At 47.2% G+C, this 20,907-nt stretch overlaps 3 protein-coding genes across 4 annotated transcripts in view; all 3 read left to right on the top strand.

Annotated features, from left to right (window-relative positions):
- The first annotated feature begins 8,713 nt into the window (after positions 1–8,713).
- On the top strand, positions 8,714–11,472 carry LOC8038536. Of its 2 annotated transcripts, XM_029988920.3 has the most exons (2): positions 8,718–9,149; positions 9,246–11,472. In XM_029988920.3, exons 1-2 carry the CDS (start codon positions 8,927–8,929, stop codon positions 10,511–10,513), a joined length of 1,491 nt encoding a protein of 496 aa, XP_029844780.2. In that variant the 5' UTR covers positions 8,718–8,926; the 3' UTR covers positions 10,514–11,472. The 2 variants fall into 2 exon arrangements, with proteins under 2 accessions (XP_029844779.2, XP_029844780.2); XM_029988919.3 differs by having other exon boundaries at positions 8,714–11,472.
- Positions 11,473–16,489: 5,017 nt separating this feature from the next.
- The window catches only part of LOC115327870, a 47,863-nt gene continuing 43,445 nt past the window's right edge, over positions 16,490–20,907 (top strand). The window contains exon 1 of the mRNA XM_029988915.4: positions 16,490–16,572. The gene's annotated coding sequence lies outside the window, so the exon portion shown is untranslated. The remainder of the gene's footprint in view (positions 16,573–20,907) is intronic.
- LOC8038537 (putative elongator complex protein 4) lies at positions 16,511–19,606 on the top strand. Its single transcript, XM_002412695.5, has one exon. The coding sequence runs from the start codon at positions 16,791–16,793 to the stop codon at positions 17,889–17,891; it is 1,101 nt and encodes a 366-aa protein (XP_002412740.1). The 5' UTR covers positions 16,511–16,790; the 3' UTR covers positions 17,892–19,606.

The raw sequence follows: 20,907 nt of genomic DNA, 5'->3' as shown, positions 1-20,907 counted from the left end.
TAGACGCTGCCAACTAAGGCTTTGCTGATTCCTTGCCCCACCTCCAGCACAGGTCCTTTCCCGTGTGAAACAGGAGGACTATAAGCACTCAATTCGACTGTTGCAACCGCAGGGTTGTGCGGTCCAGTCTACAAGGACCGCACAACCGTGTCAACGTGAACATCAATCTCGTTTTAAAAAATCTCGGACAACATTGGAGCAATTCACGACCCGATGCACACTCCCTCCTTGTGAATAAAAAGAGAACCATCAAAGTCTACGGCAGTGGACTCTAAATAAAACTCTATAATGCTCATAAAACTATCTATATCAATCCCAGAGGCAGACTGCAACTTCGCTAGATTATCATCACACCACCTCCTGACCCTTATTAACAGCTCCGACTTATCCATAGAGTAATGGCATTGATGTCTACAGGTGTCCCATCACACCTTCTCCCATGATGCGGATTCAATATTTCAATCAATTGCTCAGAGTTTTTGAGTGACAATGGACTGTTGCTCCGCTCCTATCAGGCATTTCTGGATAAAAATTGACGACACCTTCTGCCAAGCTCCATTTTGGTTCACAACTATTCTAACAATTACACGAGGATATGTGATTGTTAGAGTTGTGCTCAAGGTGTTAGGAACGTTTAATCCGGCTCCTGTGGAAAACCCGGTTGTAAAGAATGGTGTGTGTGTGCCTTACTATACCTTGGAATCTAGCTCTCTTAACTTTATATCAGTGGCAGAGAGGTTCGGTGTAAATTTAGTTTCCAAAGCTAAGCACAAATTAGAAAGGTTAACCTCCTTTTCGGGTGGTCCTCAGGGGTGCCACAAAAAACACGTTACAACACGTGCCGGAACTATTGATGGCGTCCGCCTAAGTGCCTAGCGAGAACAGTGGAAGAAGCAAATAATGGTTTGCACACGCAGTCATGCGTGGCTTCAATTGACTAGGCTTAAAAAGAGACAGTGTATTTGCGGCCTACGGCGGGGCCACGGATTGGTTGAGATGTGGTGCGGTGACGCAGTGTGTATCTACACTGAGGCTCTTGGGTTAAATCAGTTGAAAGTAAGCGCTCTGTGGTGTTCTTCCTCTGTCTATGTCTTAAAGCGCAATAATGTTTTCTCACGTACAATACCAACTCGCCCAACAATCAGCAATGGTAGGAGAGTTCTAAGGGAGACCATGCGTATTTCGACCTCTGGTAATTGTATAAGCACATTGTCCTTGGCATTGGACGGTGATATGAAGCGTATTTTGTGTCTCTAAGGTCTTGTTTTGTGGGTTTTCCGAAAGTTTTAAGAGCTCTGCTGGAGCTGGAGTTGCCTGTTATCGCATGTGGCTGGTCAGCCCGCAAGCGAGGTCATCAGGGTAGCTGGTTGGTGTGAATCATTTGGATCAGTCTGAATCATGAACCATATGGGTTCTGTGAGTGTCCGGTTCTCGGTGACCTAGTTAAGAGGAGTGGAAAAATATTTGACTCCAACCAAAAATTAAACTCGGACCCAACGTTTCAAAACCAGTTCGGTTTCTTCTTCAGGGGCGATTGATCTCGTGCGTGGGAGCAGCCTCGTCTTCTTTGGTGATACGAATATTTTCTAATCGCGCTTCCGCCTTGCCATCCAGTCTTTTTCTAATCACGTGTCGTAGTCCGCTCACATAAACAGATGGTAAGGTACCCATAGATCTGTTGATGTTTCCTGGTGTATTTTGGATGTGCCATGATTCAAGGTGATGTCTTTTTCGGAGATTGGTTTCAACATCAAGAACGGACGCGTTCGCGAAGTCTATCGGATGGTCAAAGGTGTCACAGTGCTCCGCAAGAGCACTGCGTTCTCGGTCGAATTTGCGTACATCGTTCTTGTGCTGGCGTAACCTTTCTATGAAGTTCTTTGTTTCGCCGATATAAGATGCAGGACATTTTAAGCAGGGGATCCGGTAAACAATTCCCGGTGCTTTTTCCTTCGGGGGGCGATCTTTTGGTCTTGGCATGAACCGTCCAAGAGTGGATACCGGTTTGTGAGCCACGTGAATGCCTTGTTTTGCAAGCACCCGTGATAGTGCTTCGCTAGTACCCTGAACGTAGGGAACGCTGATGCGCGTGATGGGGCGATGCGGCGCAGCTCCCTTTGGTTGTGGGTTTTGGCGAGCGTGAACCGTACGTTTGGTGACTTGTCGGATGAATCTTGTCGGGTAGCCGTTCTTTCTCAAATCAGCGATCACACTCTGCCCCTCGCTTTTTCTGTCAGTTTCTGAAGAACAGATAACAGCCGCCCTGGACATGAGTGTTGCAACGACTGATGCCTTATGACTCGCTGGATGGTGCGACTTAAAATTAAGGTAGCGTCCGGTGTGAGTGGGCTTCCTGTACACCGAAAACTTCATCTCCTCCCCTTGCCTCTTCACCAGTACATCAAGGAATGGTAAACTGTTGTCCTTTTCCCGTTCCACGGTGAATTGGATGTCGGGCTCGATGGAGTTAAGGTGAGCCAGGAACTTGTCAACTTCTGATGTTTTCAATATACAAAAACAGTCGTCCACATAACGCATGAACACCTCAGGTTTGTTGGCAAAGGACTGTAGCGCTCGTTGTTCGATGCTTTCCATTGTCAAATTTGCAGTGGTGACAGATATGGACGCACCCATCGCAGTTCCGCTGGTTTGTTTGTAGAAGTCCCCTTTGAAGCAAAAGTAGGTGCCGCGGAGGCAAAAATCAAGAAGGCGGCACAGCTCGTCCACGCTGAGGCTGGTTCTGGTGCTGAGTTCGGAATCTGATTCGAGAACCGCTCTGGCTGTGGAGACTGCCAGGGGTACTGGAACGCTGGTAAAGAGGGACACGACATCGAACGACACCATGCTGTGTTCCCTGTTGACCTTCACTTCCGACATGCGTTCAACGAAGTCACCGGCATTGCGGACAAAGGTGGAGGTTCTTCCAGTGAGAGGCGAAATTATCCGGTGTAAGTAGTTTGACAAGGCCCGGAGCGGAGAGGTGGTGAAATCTACTATGGGTCGCAGAGGAACGTTGATCTTATGAATCTTGGGCAGCCCATAGAAGCCCGGTGCAGAGCCATTCCTGCATATGAGCTGAAAGTAGAGGCCTTTTGAATCGGGGTGGTTCCTGAAAACATCTGCCAGAGTCTTGTTCAGGCCGTCTTGGACTTGGCGGGTTGGATCTTTCTTCAGCTTTTCATAAGCAGGACTGTCAAGGAGGTCTCCGACCTTACGCTCGTAAGCTTCCCGGTCTAGGACCACAGTCGCATTGCCCTTGTCCGCAGGCAGAATTACGATAGTGGTATCCGCCTGGAGCTCCCGCAGCGCTTTGCTTTCTTCTTTAGGCAGGTTATGGTGTGGTTGAGAACGGAGTCTTGACAGAATACCTATTGCTTTAAGTCGAACTCCTTCACGAACGTCGGGATCCAGGTGGGAGATTCCGTCTTCTACGGCTGCGACCATTTTCGCCAGGGGTGGTCTTCCTGAGGTCATGTTGAAGTTGTGACCTTTCGCCAAAACATCCGTCTCGCAGTCAGAAAGTCGTTTAGATGAAAGATTCATTACAAAAGCGGTGGTGTCGCAGCTTTTGTTTGTCGTGCTTGCCTTTGATAGAATCGAAAGCTTCCTCTGCTGGGACGAACGTTGCTTCTTTTCGGCAGTGGCCGCGACGTTCCCAGCAAACAACTGCAGAGATGGTAGTACGTCTGGAATCTGATGTTCGAGCTTCCGACGTAGAAAAAACAGATCCAGTTCCTTTTTCTTTATGGTGGTATGGCATTCATGGATTCGGGCGTTGAGCAAACGATGTTCTGCTTGAGCCACGATCCGGTGTCCCTCTTGAGTGTGGACGAGACGCTTAAGACGTAGGCTATGCGGAATCACGCTCATGTCTCGGCAGGTTTTTGTAAAGTCAAGGTGCGTTTTGAAGACGGAGATGCTGCGAGTAACGTTGACATACCGTTTCGCAAGCTGAGCTGTCGAACGCCCGTAATCGAGGTGTAAAGACTTGAAGGTAAACATCTTCGACAGACGTCTGTCTGGTTGGGAAGTGATAATGGAAAAATATTTATGCCATACCACCATAAAGAAAAAGGAACTGGATCTGTTTTTTCTACGTCGGAAGCTCGAACATCAGATTCCAGACGTACTACCATCTCTGCAGTTGTTTGCTGGGAACGTCGCGGCCACTGCCGAAAAGAAGCAACGTTCGTCCCAGCAGAGGAAGCTTTCGATTCTATCAAAGGCAAGCACGACAAACAAAAGCTGCGACACCACCGCTTTTGTAATGAATCTTTCATCTAAACGACTTTCTGACTGCGAGACGGATGTTTTGGCGAAAGGTCACAACTTCAACATGACCTCAGGAAGACCACCCCTGGCGAAAATGGTCGCAGCCGTAGAAGACGGAATCTCCCACCTGGATCCCGACGTTCGTGAAGGAGTTCGACTTAAAGCAATAGGTATTCTGTCAAGACTCCGTTCTCAACCACACCATAACCTGCCTAAAGAAGAAAGCAAAGCGCTGCGGGAGCTCCAGGCGGATACCACTATCGTAATTCTGCCTGCGGACAAGGGCAATGCGACTGTGGTCCTAGACCGGGAAGCTTACGAGCGTAAGGTCGGAGACCTCCTTGACAGTCCTGCTTATGAAAAGCTGAAGAAAGATCCAACCCGCCAAGTCCAAGACGGCCTGAACAAGACTCTGGCAGATGTTTTCAGGAACCACCCCGATTCAAAAGGCCTCTACTTTCAGCTCATATGCAGGAATGGCTCTGCACCGGGCTTCTATGGGCTGCCCAAGATTCATAAGATCAACGTTCCTCTGCGACCCATAGTAGATTTCACCACCTCTCCGCTCCGGGCCTTGTCAAACTACTTACACCGGATAATTTCGCCTCTCACTGGAAGAACCTCCACCTTTGTCCGCAATGCCGGTGACTTCGTTGAACGCATGTCGGAAGTGAAGGTCAACAGGGAACACAGCATGGTGTCGTTCGATGTCGTGTCCCTCTTTACCAGCGTTCCAGTACCCCTGGCAGTCTCCACAGCCAGAGCGGTTCTCGAATCAGATTCCGAACTCAGCACCAGAACCAGCCTCAGCGTGGACGAGCTGTGCCGCCTTCTTGATTTTTGCCTCCGCGGCACCTACTTTTGCTTCAAAGGGGACTTCTACAAACAAACCAGCGGAACTGCGATGGGTGCGTCCATATCTGTCACCACTGCAAATTTGACAATGGAAAGCATCGAACAACGAGCGCTACAGTCCTTTGCCAACAAACCTGAGGTGTTCATGCGTTATGTGGACGACTGTTTTTGTATATTGAAAACATCAGAAGTTGACAAGTTCCTGGCTCACCTTAACTCCATCGAGCCCGACATCCAATTCACCGTGGAACGGGAAAAGGACAACAGTTTACCATTCCTTGATGTACTGGTGAAGAGGCAAGGGGAGGAGATGAAGTTTTCGGTGTACAGGAAGCCCACTCACACCGGACGCTACCTTAATTTTAAGTCGCACCATCCAGCGAGTCATAAGGCATCAGTCGTTGCAACACTCATGTCCAGGGCGGCTGTTATCTGTTCTTCAGAAACTGACAGAAAAAGCGAGGGGCAGAGTGTGATCGCTGATTTGAGAAAGAACGGCTACCCGACAAGATTCATCCGACAAGTCACCAAACGTACGGTTCACGCTCGCCAAAACCCACAACCAAAGGGAGCTGCGCCGCATCGCCCCATCACGCGCATCAGCGTTCCCTACGTTCAGGGTACTAGCGAAGCACTATCACGGGTGCTTGCAAAACAAGGCATTCACGTGGCTCACAAACCGGTATCCACTCTTGGACGGTTCATGCCAAGACCAAAAGATCGCCCCCCGAAGGAAAAAGCACCGGGAATTGTTTACCGGATCCCCTGCTTAAAATGTCCTGCATCTTATATCGGCGAAACAAAGAACTTCATAGAAAGGTTACGCCAGCACAAGAACGATGTACGCAAATTCGACCGAGAACGCAGTGCTCTTGCGGAGCACTGTGACACCTTTGACCATCCGATAGACTTCGCGAACGCGTCCGTTCTTGATGTTGAAACCAATCTCCGAAAAAGACATCACCTTGAATCATGGCACATCCAAAATACACCAGGAAACATCAACAGATCTATGGGTACCTTACCATCTGTTTATGTGAGCGGACTACGACACGTGATTAGAAAAAGACTGGATGGCAAGGCGGAAGCGCGATTAGAAAATATTCGTATCACCAAAGAAGACGAGGCTGCTCCCACGCACGAGATCAATCGCCCCTGAAGAAGAAACCGAACTGGTTTTGAAACGTTGGGTCCGAGTTTAATTTTTGGTTGGAGTCAAATATTTTTCCATTATCACTTCCCAACCAGACAGACGTCTGTCGAAGATGTTTACCTTCTAGTTAAGAGGAGGTGTTTCTTTATTGGTGGTGAGGGTCTTGAGGTATATATAAGAGCGTTCGTTGTTTAAATAAACCAGCAACTGTGTTCGAGACTTGTTGTTTTGTCCATTTCTTTTATCGTTCCGTGTAAAGGAGTAAAAATGAAAGGGAAAAAACATACAGACACCGGTGTATTTATTCATTTTTTTATGCATAATATAGTAGGTGAGACTGATACAGAAGCAGAAAAAAAGAAACACCAATGCTACGCACCCCTCCACACACCCCCCCCCCCCCCCCCTTTTTCTAAAAAAAAAAAAAAAAAAAAAAAAAAAAAAAAAAAAAAAAAAAGTTGGCCGCGCCCGCGGCGCGCCGGATTTTTTGCTTGGCGGCGGCGGCGGCGTGCTGGCTCTGGGGATTCCGGCGGCGGCGCAGGGCGGCGAGAGCAAAACAGGCGGCGGCGGCGGCGGCGCGGCGCGGCGGCGCACAGGTCTAGGTGCGCCGCAGAGCCGTGGTGCGCCGTCGCGCTGCGCCTCCGCCGCCGCCGCACGCTGAGCCTGGTACGCCCGATGCGCTGCCGGTTTTCGGAGGCCATGGTTCCCATGGTTCAACGCGTTTCTTCCCCACGCCGCCGCCGCCGCCGCCGCCGCCGCCGCCAAAAGGAAAAAACTCCGGGGCGCCCCTGCCGTCGATTTCTGACCGGCGCTTAGGTATATCACGTGGTACTTGCGCTCTTTCAGGGGCTTTCTTTGGACTCTAGAAGTTACTTATTAATCATCGTTTTTAGTTGCATTCAAACGAAGATAAATAATTAACTTTTATAGCGAGTTCGTTTCACTGCACTCGTGCCCACGCGTGCCCACTCGCAGCGTGGAACGGGTTCGTTTCGGCCGGCACTCCACGAGTGGTTGCACGGGTTGCACTCTCCGAGTTCGTTTCAGCGCTGACACCCCACGCGTGCATGCACTCGCTGCACCGAGAAAATCGGGAGTGCGCCAAAATGCAATCCCGTCATGCCTCGCTCCGGCGGGGCCGGCGAGGAGCGGGAGCAGACGACGAGGGTTCGTCTGCTACGATGTGTCGCGGAGCCGAACGGAAAAAAAGTAGATTTTCTGATAGAAATCGCGTCCCGCGGGCCACGAAATCAAACGCGAGCTTGAATTGTGAGCCTCTGCTATTTCCCGAAGAAAGAAATTGACAACCCGTGATTTATTTGCAGGTTTTAAATCGCTCTGTTGCCGTACAAACGCTGAAATATACCAGTGTGTAAAGGAATGCTCAGAACAAACGTAACAGCGGCCCCCGAGATATCTATCACCATCTGTGTGCGGGTGAAAAATTTAACATTTGTCGACAAAACTCCCCCAGCAGAAACCTCCGACTGCCCAATAAGCATCAGAGAAAGCTAAAGATGGTAACTTTACCCGAGGATTGGGCAACATCATCATGTTTAACATTTACCTACGTCAGCTAACTTGCCCCGTCGTATTTTGTTCGAGAATGCTCTCGTTCTCGACGCCCTCACCAAGGCTAATATCTGATCCACGGATCATGCTTGTGCTCGGACAGCATCATCAGTTTTCTTCGGTGTAAACGGTTATAAGAATTGAAAGATAGCAACCGGCTGCTTTGTAGACAGCTGGTTGTGGAAATTTACGCCGTCTGTAACTATCTCTACGGCAGCCGAGCTGTTTGAAGTCATCGCAACTATAAACTACAGGTTGCAGCGACCAACGTTTCTAGATAAACGTTGGTAGCCGACTGCATTCTCGCATTCCCACGCATCACTCCGAACAGAAAGGCGCTAGTTTCGGTTTGAAGTCGGTACCTTTTCTACAACATAGATGGCGGCAGCGTCAGTCCTCTGCACTCGGTGCATTTGGCGAGTTCGTTTGAGTCCAGTTTTCCGTGCAACACTCTGGGAGTGCGATGCATTCTGGGAGAGAACTCGAACGGTGCCAGTGCGTGTGAAACGAACTCGCTGAGACCATAGAGATTTTATTTGCACGGATGGATGGAAGTTAATAGCTATAACCTTGTACCCTTTGTAACGGGCGGTAGCTTGCACCACCACCTAGCTTAGCGTGCAACGCTGTCAAAGCTACTGGCGCGAGCGCGTGGCGTCATCTATTTGCGCGAGATTGCGTGCAAATGATCAACGAGATCAAACCTCATGCTCGCGCCAGTAGCTTTAGCATTTCCGTGTGTTGCTATGACAACAATGATGGCTCTGGCTATTACCATGACTCGTGACTCGGCTCGGCGAGCGGCTGGCTGCTTGTGACTTCACTGGTCTAACCAGCCTAGCCGCCTAGCTAGCCAGCCGTTAAGCCAATTGAGCATCCAATCAGTCCAATGGTCCTTGCATTTTCGAACACGCTAGACGCGGCCTAGAAATGCAGGTCTAGCTTTTACTTTTTTTTCTCACTCCTTGGAAGGCGAATTTTCCAATTGTGTTATCGGTGTAGCTACTTGTACACGGTTTGAGCGTGTCGCTAGCGAACAGTCTCCAGAAAATTACACTTCCAGCCGAACGAAAGATGGCGAGTGCAGTTGTGCTGCAAAGCAAGGCATCGTTGGAAGACGCAGATGCAACGCTTGATGACTGCGTCCCCGTCTTTCTCACTGGTAACGAACCCATAACGTGTGCCTCCATCGCGTGCCAAAATCAGCATGGATCGAATCTTCATTTCTACAGATTTCCTAAGCAGCCGGGGCGTTGCAAGGAATGGGCAGAGAATTGCGGCAACGGCTCGCTACTTGGTAAATCGACTGCTGAGCTGAACCAAAACCACTATTTGTGTAGTCTACACTTTGATTCGTCCCAGTTCCAACAAGGCGATGACTCCAGCCATTTAGTTCCAGATGCAGTGCCTACATTGTTCACCATAAGAGCCGGTGCGCAACACTTGGAGATGGACCATGATTACTCGGCTCTGGCGGCGCCAGATGAAACACCACGACCACCCGGGTTGCAGGGAGTCACCAAGCCGATGATAGTGAGAGTCGCAGCACCTCAAGGTATTTCGATCCTCAGAGCGCCAGCGGTGGACAAGCCACTTGCGCAAGCTATGTCGAGCTCGACGCTCGATGAATCGGAGAGTTCGGCCAATAGTGACTCGGCGCTTTCAAAACCGGTAGCCGCAATGAAACTCTCACCTTCGCCGAAACCAACTATCAGCTTGCAGCAACTGAAGGCCCTGACCGCCATACCACAGCAAAAAGCTTCTAGCGTGCCACAGCAAAAAGCTCCTAGCGTGCCGCAGCAAAAAGCTCCTAGTGTGCCACAGCAAAAAGCTCCCACCGTGCTGCAGCAAGAAGTTCCGACCGTGCCCCAGCAAAAAGCACCTGTTGCTGTGCCAGCACCACAGCGAAAGTCGCTGCTAACCAAAAGAAGGCTTGCTCCTACTCCGAAAGAAAGTCCGCTTCAAAAGTACATGCTCCTTTGCGCCGAGCTAAAGGGTGATCTTAAGTTCGTCCAGAAGCAAAAGGAAGGCCTGGAGACAATGTTTACTGGCCTTCAAGACGTGCTGATACAAGAGGCAAAAACGCTGCGGATGGAAGACATTGTATTAATCACGGGAGCTCTGGTCAAGTTCCAACAGGAGAGGTACCGTCGTGAGCCCATCAGCTCGGCCGAGAAGAGTCTCTCCGCACTTTGGCTGAAGCACACCCAGAAAGGAGACCCCAGCAAGGCCATGAAGCGCCCAGTCATTGAGATTGCCGTGTTTGTTTTTGACCACACGCTACCTGGTCAGATCATACTGGGCAGGCGGAAACAGCTATTAGGAGGAGGCCTTTACCAGGTACCCTGTAGTGAGGTGGAATTCGGAGAGACCTGGGAGGAAGCGGCGTACCGTGAGGTGCTTGAGAGCACCACCATCCATATTCGCGACATTGCCATCTGCTCTATTGTGGATACAGTTGAGCCCCAGGCGGACTACCACAGCGTGACCGTGTTTATGCGGGGTGTGGCAGACACCACGCAAACAGCACTGCCAACGGCAATGCAGCCTGACCGCTGTGATTCATGGCACTGGAGACCCTGGGACTCTCTTCCACCACCTAGTGACCTCTATTGGCCCCTGAGGGACTACCGACTGGAGGGTCTTCAGCCCTTTCCGTAACATCAGGGACGACATTGCTCCTGGCAGTGGTTGAAGTGTTGTAATAGTGCCTACGGTTGTTTTGTCTTCCCGGGTCCCTGATTGAAAAGCCTAGAATGAAGACTGTTATTCTGAGTCATTGTTGCTGGTAACTTTGATAATGCAAGATTGTAATGTGTTGTTTTACTTATGAAGTTATCTGCTTTTGCTTTGCACTTTGTTGTTTAAATAGAAAAAGTACATGGATCTGCCTGTTTTAACTCGCTGTAGTTCAGCACAGTGAAAACCCAAAATCAGGAAGCAAAACGTTGGGATAAAAATATAGAAAGGTCGCACACTCAGCTGCAGAGCTTATTGTCCACTTATGGTGTCTTTATAAACAAACTTCCCCATTAAACTTGAGTATCGCTTCCCCCTGCTTCCTGTCAGTGGGTCGCAGCACATTCCAACACTATTACCACATGTCATCACTAAAGACCTTGGAAATGAGTCCCAAGCCTCGAATCCCATCAGCACCACATAACTCGTTGGCAAACACATAATCCCAAAGACTCATTTCACACCACAGTCTCCCACTTTCCAAGCCAGGCAGTACTTCCCTGAAAGGGATAAAAAGCCTAAAGCCACAAAGGAAATTGAACATTCATTCTATTCACTCCATACAAAACAAAACAAAAAAGTGAACAGCTAAGGAGGGGAGATGTTTTAAACAAGACCCAATTATTCATTTGCACACTTCACGAGGACACGCCCAGAAATTGCAGAGTGAGGCAAAAAATGTGGGACGCTGATCACCTACAAAACGTTAGGAGTAGACATTAAACAATGCAGGCGAGTGCGAGGCCTATCTGCATTTTGTTAGAATTTCTTATTCCCTGGTCTCGTATTTTCAGAATGTTAAACTTCACAAACTTGCACATCTTTATAGTGTTACTTGTTCCCCTGTGGTTATGGTAATGAAGAGTGCCTGACATTTTTCATCTACTGAAGTGTTGTCTGGCCAAAAATCTTTTTTACACCCAAGGGTTTACAGGAGACTTGGCAACTTCTAAAACAAACTATGCTCGTTTTCACCTCAAGAATCGTAGTAAATAAAGTCTGGCTCTTTGCGGAGTTTTACTAATTTCCCCCTTTATGTAGAGAATTAAGATATGCGTAGGTGCATGTTAGGTATATGTTATCTTATCAAGACGTACAGGCTTCAAACGCCAAAAGCATTGCTTCTTCCTCTGACAACCAAATCTTGTAAGAACTATATCGCGCGGTGTATGAGCAATGCTCAAAACTTCCTTTCTTTCTTGAGGTGAAAACGAGTATAAAGGGAACTCAAAATGGCAGCCAATATTGCACCGAGCAGCTAAAGGTCTTTGGAAGTTTCCCATGTTTCTCTCTTAGAAAGGTGTTCTCTTCCTACTGTTATCAATGAAGTGGCTAATATAGTAAAAGCACAGTATATACAGGGTGTTTTTTTTTTAAGCTTAACATAATTTTTTTTCAAAAACCATGAAAGCTAGAATAATGCGGTCTGCGCAGGTGAACTACACGGCCAGGGGGACATAATATAAGAGACTAATCGTAACAATCAGTCCGCTAATTAGTTTAAAATTCAATAATGTATTTTTTAATTAATGAAAATAGACATATAGTTCCAACTAGAAACTTGCTGGGCATCATCGAAAACCCCTAAATCAGTCATTTTCAGAAAGACTTTGAGCGCGTGAGAAGCGTAGTAGTGCACTAAAGTTACCACTCGTGGAGCAGGTACAAAGCTAGCGGTTGCGACAAGACGCCCGCGCAATTTTTCCGTCTCTTATCTAGCCCCAGCCTTGTACCTGCTCCACGAGCGGTAACTTTAGTGCACTACCACGCTTCTCACGTGCTCAAAGTCTTTCTGAAAATTACTGATTTAGTGGTTTTCGATGACGCTGAGCCAGTTTATAATTGGAACTATGTCTATTCTCATTAATTAAAAAGTTAATGAACAAATTTTAACTAATTAGCCGACTGATCTTTACGATTAGCCCCCTATACTATGTCCCCCTGGCCGTATAACTCACCTGCGCAGACCGCATTAACCTAGCTTTCATGGTTTCTTTTTAAAAATTCTGTTAAGCTACAAACGCCCGGTATATATAGCTTGCACTGACATCACTTGGTCAGACATAATGGAGAAAAGGGCGTTAGAGAGGGTAGCTTCCGTTGCATTAACAAAACACTTCTGGCCACCAAAAAGAAGGGGAGACTAATGCCACGTGCAAGCCATGTATACAGTACTGTCAGACCTGTCGAAAAGGACAAAGTTATACTTTTATAGCTTAGTTATGAGATTCATTATCATGTATGCATTCTTTGCAGTACTGGCTTATGCTGTACCTTTGGGGCCAGCTGTCAATGATGATGCAAAACCTTTGTAATTTCATGCTTTTATGAACATGGTATCCATTTATTAATTGTGTTCTGTGTTATTTTGTTCACTCATGTACATGAATAAACTAAAGGTAATAGCAGGGGGGGATTTAGAGGGGGGGGTCCAGATGTCCTGACCCCCTCTTGATTTCTGCTTGTGTATAATTTAGGGCGTGAAACGAGGGAGAGGGGGAGGGGGTTTCTAAACCTATGGCATGCTGACCAACACCTGACCCCCCCCTCAGGAAGTTGCTGCATTCGCCCCTGGGTAATGGCATTACCGTTAGCTTATTACATTTAGTTTTAACTTTATTGAGTCTCTTAATAAATTGAATAAAGTCAACTGTTTTATGGAGATAACGAGGGCTTGAGGATATAACGTCTCCATAAATCTGAGATTGTGGGAACTCGCCGAATGGTTAATCATACCTCGGCCTCTTTTCCTATACTCCATCCCACAAGTTGTGTGCAGTGCTAGCAAGAGTGTCAAAGTGTAGCTGTCCAGAATGCTTTATGTGCATGCACACTTGCACATGGAGGACAGTTCATAGCCGTGTTAGCACTGCGGTGCTGGATCAAGTCTGTGTGTTTACCTTATCTTCATTTCTGTCTCCTCATTTTTTTATAATGATAATATCACAACTCTGTCGTGCTGCCGCTCGCCGTGATTCTGGTGGCAGCACAACAATAGAGGCGAATGCTGCAAACGTCTGTTCTGCTCTAGCTCACTGAGCTGCTTGACAGTTGACGGAAACTTTGCCAGTCACGGGGTGAGACACCTGTGACGACAGCTATGCTTGTGTATGCTCCCCACTTTTGCCAGCGCTTCTACAGCCAACTGCCAGGATTGCAACAATCCGTAGCCTGACATGCCAGTTGCCGTGACATATTTCGTTGCCCCTTCAGGGATGCTCCGATGCATGAGCAGTGTGGGGTGCTAAACAGACAGTTGGAAAGGTATTCCAGGCACTGCATACAGTTCTTTATGGAAACCTTGTTTATGTTACATGTAAGAAAAGCCAAAAGGAAGAAAAAACAAAGGCCAATCGTTCTGAAAGCCTTCGGAAGGAATCTCAAAATGGTCTGTGGTTAATTGTGTACTATCTCAGGTACCACCTTAATACATGGTGCATAATACTATTGGTGCCAGCCAGGGCCGGCCTTACGGGTGGGCGACCCGGGCAGTCGCCCAGGGCGCCATCAAAAGGGGGACACCTCCGTGCCCCCTTTTGAATTTTTTTAGCTGTGATTTATTTGACCACTGCGCCCGACACAATGTTATATGCTTGATCGCCATTCGTTTTTGGAATATGGTTCTCGTAACAATGCGATGTCATACCTAGTAGATAGGAACGTATAAGAAAGGGGGGAGCACCACAGCTGGAGTTTGCCCAGGGTGCTTGATAGTTTAGGGCCAGCCCTCAAGCCAGCTGCCAAAACTTAATGCGCACAGAAGGCAAGACATGCGCTTGTTCTGCCACTCTTTTATCTTCCCGTCGTCTGCTAGACGGAATGCAGTTGTACGACCGAGTGTCATCCAAGACAATGATGGCACCACATGCCTAAAACCCCATAATGCATTCGGAAGTAGTAAAACGTGCACGAATGCATGGTGTGCCGCGCACCATTCTTGGGAGAAACATGGCGACATGGCACTGAACCGAGTTGTAGAAGCATTATTTTTGCATAAGTTCTGCGTGAAACGTATCATGAGTGATTGCACAACCATGAATGGCAGTACTTTTACTTGTAGAGATTTTATGCATATCTACAAGCCCCTGTATGCATGCTGTCGCTCCTTTTGGGCAGCCAGTAATATATCATTATCGGTGATGGTGCAAGGATGAAAACCACAAAGTCAAAAGCAGAGATCTCCGCCTTCACCGATATAAAAGTTATAGTCGACGGTGGATGCCAGTCCTGTATGCTTTGCACCTGAGAACAGAAGCACTTCTGAGTGAATGGATCATGGAACAAAGATACTGTAACTGCGAGGTGATGGGGCACTGATGTCCAAGTGTGTTATGATTGCTGGCCGAGAGCGGCAAAGCGTGTCTTTTGAGCGTCCGACCTCCAGCACATGCTCCATGCCTTCCACCGTGCTTTGGCTTTGCGCACGTGCTCAAGGTGCACAAGATGCTGAAGCACTGTCGAAGGCAGGTGGAAGCGAGACGACTGAAGCTCCTCCCTGTCATTCTCAAATTATCAAAAGCGTTAGTTTACATATATGTAAACTAACACTTCTAAGGCACTTTAGACAGACTGTAAAAGTCAGTCTTTCAATGCATCGTGCTGAGATTTACTATACAGAGGTGCAAGCAGGTGGTGGAAGCTTAGAGTGAAAAAATCAAGGAATGAACGAACTTGCCTCGTTGAAAAAAAAAAACTCAAAAACCTGTTCTGGGCAATCTATGCCGCCACTTTGCAGACGATGCAGGCGTGGAGAGAAGTGGTGCTAACAGATGGCGAGTGCTTGTCGAGGGAGTGCCAGCCGATTCGGGTTGATAGCAACTAATCTCGCAAAGGAACCCGAGTCGGTCCGTGCTCCCTCAAAGCGGTGTACGCCATCTGTCGGCAGCACTTCTCTCTACGCGTGCGTTGTCTGCAAAGTGACAGCATAAATTGCCCGGAACAGTGTTTTCTTTTTAACGAGGTAAGTTTGTGTTTTGGGTGTTTTTTTTCACTGTACACTTCCACCACCTGCTTGCACCTATGAAGTAAATTGCAGCCCGAAACATTAAAAATCGAATTTCGCGGGCTGTCTGAAGTGTTTTAGAAGCGTTCGTTTACATGCTGTATATGAGCACTGCAGAACCCAGGAATCGGAGCACCCCTGTCGGTTCTGATGCAGACAGCTGAACTGTAGTAGCATACCACCATACTGATGTGATTGCTACGGTAGGATGCACTATGGTGCAGAGCTATTAGGCTCGTTTGCTTCACTTGCACCGGTGCAGGAGGTGCAGTTAAATCGAACAAGCCTACTGGTTCAATACATCATATTTGTTTCATACTGTCTAGGACAGTATGATACTGCGATACTGTCTAGGACAGTATCGCAGACTCGAGATCCGGAAAATAATTAAAACAACATAAATTAGAAAATATTAAACAAATAAGCCTAAATAAACATTTGATTATTGAGAGATCCATATCGGTCTGTTGCAGTTTTTTCTCATTCTTTTTAATACGTTTACGTTTTTCGTGCGCGTCCCAGTGGTCCCATGCCATTTCTTTTTCTCCTTTTTTTTTTTTTTTTTTTTTACGGGCACTTTTTTCGGTGTTTGTACAAGCGGGATACAAATTAACTTAATTTTTTATTTTTTTTTTTTTTCAATGGCAGTGTTGATATAAGATGAGCAATTTATGCAATATCAAACTTACGATTCGGATGTTACGAATTGCAGACTCCCCGCTTTTGATAGAATTTTCTTTCGGGTGCGGCGCCGTACGAGAGGAGGAGAGACCATAGGGAGAGACTGAGAGAAAGCCGCGAATGTCGGTGTGTAAGTACGGTGTGTACTAACGCCGCACGAGTCGTGCGAAGCGCGTAGCCGCATTTTTCGTTTTGTTATGGTCCGAGGCGTGGCGACGCCGTGGCGCGTCAGTCGGCAGCAGGTCGGCGGCCATAGCAAGCGCGAGATGGCGCTCAACATCGAGGACTGCAAATGCGCGTAAGTAGGCAGTAGCAAGCTTAAAGCTTTCCCTGTTCAAATTCTAAGTAATACGCGTATTTGAACACAACGCTAGAGCTTGATTAATTTCGCAAGCTTTACGAAGCGCTAAACACGGGGCCTTCTTTGTTAGAAGCGCACGTGATCGCGACCACTCTCCGCCGTTCGAAAGGCCTGCTCTCGGGTGTTTTTGCCAGACGCAAACAATAACGTGAGTTATGGCCAGCAGCTTTCACAGACGCGGCAAGCCGGTGTCGCGCATCATCCCGGGGATCAAGTTGTCTCCTTATAACGCTGAAACAGTTCTGTCTTGCGGGATTGCGACGTTAGATTACGTTCTCGGTGGCGGCCTACCCCTCGGCAGCATTTTACTGGCTGAGGAGGATGCGTTCGCTACCTACTGCAAGCAGTTGCTCAAGTACTACGTCGCAGAAGGGATCGAGCAGAGGCACGTCGTTTTCCTAGCCAGTGGTGAGACGGACCCGGTCAAGTTCTTGAAGGAACTTCCGAAAGCAGTATACGGTGCCGCGGACCCAACAACAAAAACCGTCGCAGCATCTTGCGGCGAGGGTGATGGCGACTTGAAGATCGCGTTCCGCTACCAACACATGCCGCAACAAGAACCTGTTCCGGACCAGAGAAATGTCGATCACATTTTCGACTTCGGAGAGCGAATCGAATCGACTAAGCTGGTTGATGCTCAGATAACCACGTTCGAGCCCTGCGTCGAGCGGAAAGTGTCGGGTGTTCGTAGATCCACGGCGGCACCTTTGGCGGGTGCCTACGTTTCTGTTCTCGGCGAGATATTTCAGGTTTTGGAGAAGTCAAAAGCAAGCGATGGAACCGTTCAGAACGCGGTCAGGATTATTCTCTGCGGACTTGGATCTCCTGCATGGGGCAACGAGCAATGCCTGCCCGCGTTTCTGCACGCGCTCAAGTGCCTGACGAGAGGCGAACACGCGAGCGTTTTCGTTACGGTACCGCCAATTTTGGCCCAGCACCAGCCCTCGGTGTTCTTGCGTTGCCGGCGATCAGCGGACATCGTACTGAAGATGCAGTCCTTCGACGACGCCGAGCGTGGTGCGAATCCCCTATACAAGAGTTACCACGGGCTCCTACAAGTGGTCAAGCTCTCTCGGACGTCGTCCTTGAGTGTTCGAATGCCGGACTGCGACTTTCTTTTCCACCAGAGGAGCAAGAAGTTTGTTCTGGAAAAGCTGCACATGCCTCCTGAATTAGGGGGCTCCAAAGACGATCACCACGAGGGAACTGGGGCCAAAGGCATGGGGTGTGCTAGTAACCAGAAGTTTGGTTTCTGAATATTGCTACAGGAATACAGCAAATTGTTTCTGAAAGAGTTCACTCTATCATTCTCCTGCATTGATTGCTAGATGCACATACTGGTGAAATTGTTGACTTGCACCCTGGGGGCGGAAGAACAATGTGCAAAGTAAGCAGAGATAAAGACTCAAAAGAAGGTTGAGACCTTTCTGTCAGCTATGTTCATTGTTCTTTCACCAGCTTGCCTACTTTTTATCCTTGTGTTTAATTCAGATGCTGATAGTTTTGCAACCGACATTGTACAGTTGTCTTCGATTGTAGAAAAACATGAGCAGTGACCTGCCGGCACTGCTAGTTGTGATGGTGCCTTGCTGGTGATTGGAGAGCAGGTGCATTTGTGGAGGAACTGTTGGGAAAGCCAGAAGCCAACTCTTCATTCCCAAAGATGCCTCTCCAAGATATTGATTAAACAGCACTCCCATGTTCACCCTCCTGTTAAATGCAACTGTCCCTTCTGCTATGCTTACATACTGAACATCTTACTCAAGGTAAGCAGTATGTAGGTGCAGTGAAGTTGGTTGAAGGGCTTCATTTACAAGCCTGTCCTATATGCAGTGTGTTTCTTTTAGTCTGTCCAGAATTCAAAAGAAAAAGGGGCATTTGTGTTGGGGTTAATTTATTGTCGGAAAAAATATTGCCCTCTTGCACGGCTTCAAACCGATGCTAAGCGGGCAAGGTGTGGTGTGATTGCAGTCAACTTTATTTGTGGAGCTGGCGAGATTGACATTGCTTGTGCCTTTTGCCCGCTTATTTTCGGTTTCAAGCAGCGTACAAGGGTGACATTTCTCGCCTTGTAGGTTGACATTGCTAGTGCCTTTTGCCCGCTTATTTTTTTCGGTTTCAAGCGGCATACGAGGGTGACATTTCTCGCCTTGTTGCGCCTACTGAATTTTTTTATCGAGATTTCAGTGCATGGCACGGCAAGGTGAGAACGGTTGGGAAAAGTTTCACTTATCCCACCGCCACTCGCCCTGTCGTTGATAAACGAAGAACCATAGGAGCGGAGACGGTGGCAGGTACTGTAGGCCTTGGTGCTGTTGTTACCACATTGTTCTGGTCATTGTGTTTGTGCATCGTGCAGTTTTAACAAAAAAAGTAAGTGCATTAAAATAAAAATGTTGTCCCGCTTTGCAACTTTTACAAATCAACATGCTTATTTTTTTATTACACATCAACATCTCGGTCACTTGTGATGTGCTCCTGCCCTGACCGATTCATATTTGTAACCAAGTGCATTAATTTTAGCACACTGACCAGTGAAATCTAGCAGGCGCATGGGAAATCCTGGAAAGTCATCCCAGTCTCTTCCGCCATTTTTAAACTGCTGCCTAACCATATATGGACCGTTGAAGTGTTATATGATTGTATTGAGAATGACCATCGATCCTCAATATAGATTATGCCCCCAAACTTGAAAATTTTAAAATGTTAATTGAAATGCTTCGTTGATTCGCTAATTCACCCATATTGTCTCTTTTCTAGTGGTTTCCATGGCCCCAATTTGGCCCCAGGGCTAAAATAACACGTATGCAAGTTCCTTATTCTTCATTCTGGACCGACTAAAAAAAAATGCCCTGCATAGTTTGTATTGTTAGTCAACACAAACAGTTGTGTGCTACTGACTTCATGCTTTGTGTATTATCACCTTGCTGTCGGATGCATAAAGTATGTAGTAAATATTTCTGACGTCTAATTTCATCATGTCTGAAGGTACTTGTTGTTTTGCTGAGAATTGTGAGTGTAAGACAGAAAAATAACCAGTCTATTAGGGATTGGATTTGCAATGTCTTGTTGCTGATTTTTACATGCAACAAGACATTTAAAGAATGTAGGCAGAATGGCTGTTGTTATTCTGCATACATCTTTTGGACTTCATTCGGAGTGTTAGCAAAAAAGCAGGCATACTCCAGAATAGTTTACCTTCTTTTTTGTACGAAGGCAGTCCATTTTAAAAATGTTTTTGGTTTTGCTGCAGTTCTATGGAGTGGGGCACCTATACCCCTTTTCTGTGGTCTCAGTAGAGATGCACTGTTAATATCATAGGGACTGACTCCTTTTAATATATGGTAAGCTTGGGTGTGTTTGTGAGCTTAATATTTCATGAATTCCCGAAATTGTAGTGCGTTGGATTCTAAAAGACATGAGAATCAGGTGCCCATGTAAAATGAAAATAATTAAGTAAAAATGAGTTTGGTTTGGCTTTACAGGGACACTGAACTCCCCCTGAAAACTATTTTTTCTAAGTACCTGGACAGTATACGGACCTCACAAAACAAGGTTTCCCCGACAAAGTCTAAATTGGCACAATATTTTGGTTCCAAGGCCCATGTTGAGTTTTACAATGTTGGGATGACGTGCCAATATAAAAGCAAGTTCTGGAATCACTCCTCACTCAAAATAAGTCCAACAATGTAAATATTGTGCTTTCATTTTTGTCTTTTTTTTTTTTTTTTTTGAGGGGTGGGGTTAATTTGTGAAGTATGTCTACAGTCCAGACAGTTAAAAAATTTTTTTATGGATTTCAGCATGTCTCGGCACTATTCCAAAACAAGCTTCTATTTCGGGTCGACGTGCTGAAATATCAGAATCACTCCCATGTCTTAATAGGTCTTGCAACTTGCGATATGTGCACAAAAAAAAAAAAATTAAAAGGGGGGGGGGGGGGAGGGGGGATTGTGAAAAATGCACGTCTTATTGAAGCGCTTAAGAAGTTTTTTGGGAGTATGATGTCCCGTTCCCTTTAAGCATTTTGCACATTTACTCTGATTTCATTTGAAGGTGCGTGGCTTTTCTCTGTGGGGCCGAAAATATTTTGTGATTGCAAATCGCTGATAATCATTCTATGGTTGCCTCGCTGTGTTATTTGAGGTATGCTACAAATGAAGCACCCTGCTTTGGTGCCATAATAGCTACAAATATCTGCTTGTCGATTTCAGACATCAACTAAGGTTGCTCGATCCTCTACACTGCTAAACAGTTTCAGTAGGCAACCAA

This window comes from Ixodes scapularis, unplaced genomic scaffold, assembly GCF_016920785.2.
Source record: "Ixodes scapularis isolate PalLabHiFi unplaced genomic scaffold, ASM1692078v2 PGA_scaffold9__187_contigs__length_104089568, whole genome shotgun sequence".
In the NCBI taxonomy this organism is placed as follows: domain Eukaryota; kingdom Metazoa; phylum Arthropoda; class Arachnida; order Ixodida; family Ixodidae; genus Ixodes; species Ixodes scapularis.
This window is presented reverse-complemented; position numbering and strand designations above follow the sequence as displayed.

Excerpts from the sequence above, each read along its gene's own strand:
- LOC8038536 (XM_029988919.3), top strand. The coding sequence starts at position 8,927 with ATGGCGAGTGCAGTTGTGCTGCAAAGCAAGGCATCGTTGGAAGACGCA.
- LOC8038537 (XM_002412695.5), top strand. The coding sequence starts at position 16,791 with ATGGCCAGCAGCTTTCACAGACGCGGCAAGCCGGTGTCGCGCATCATC.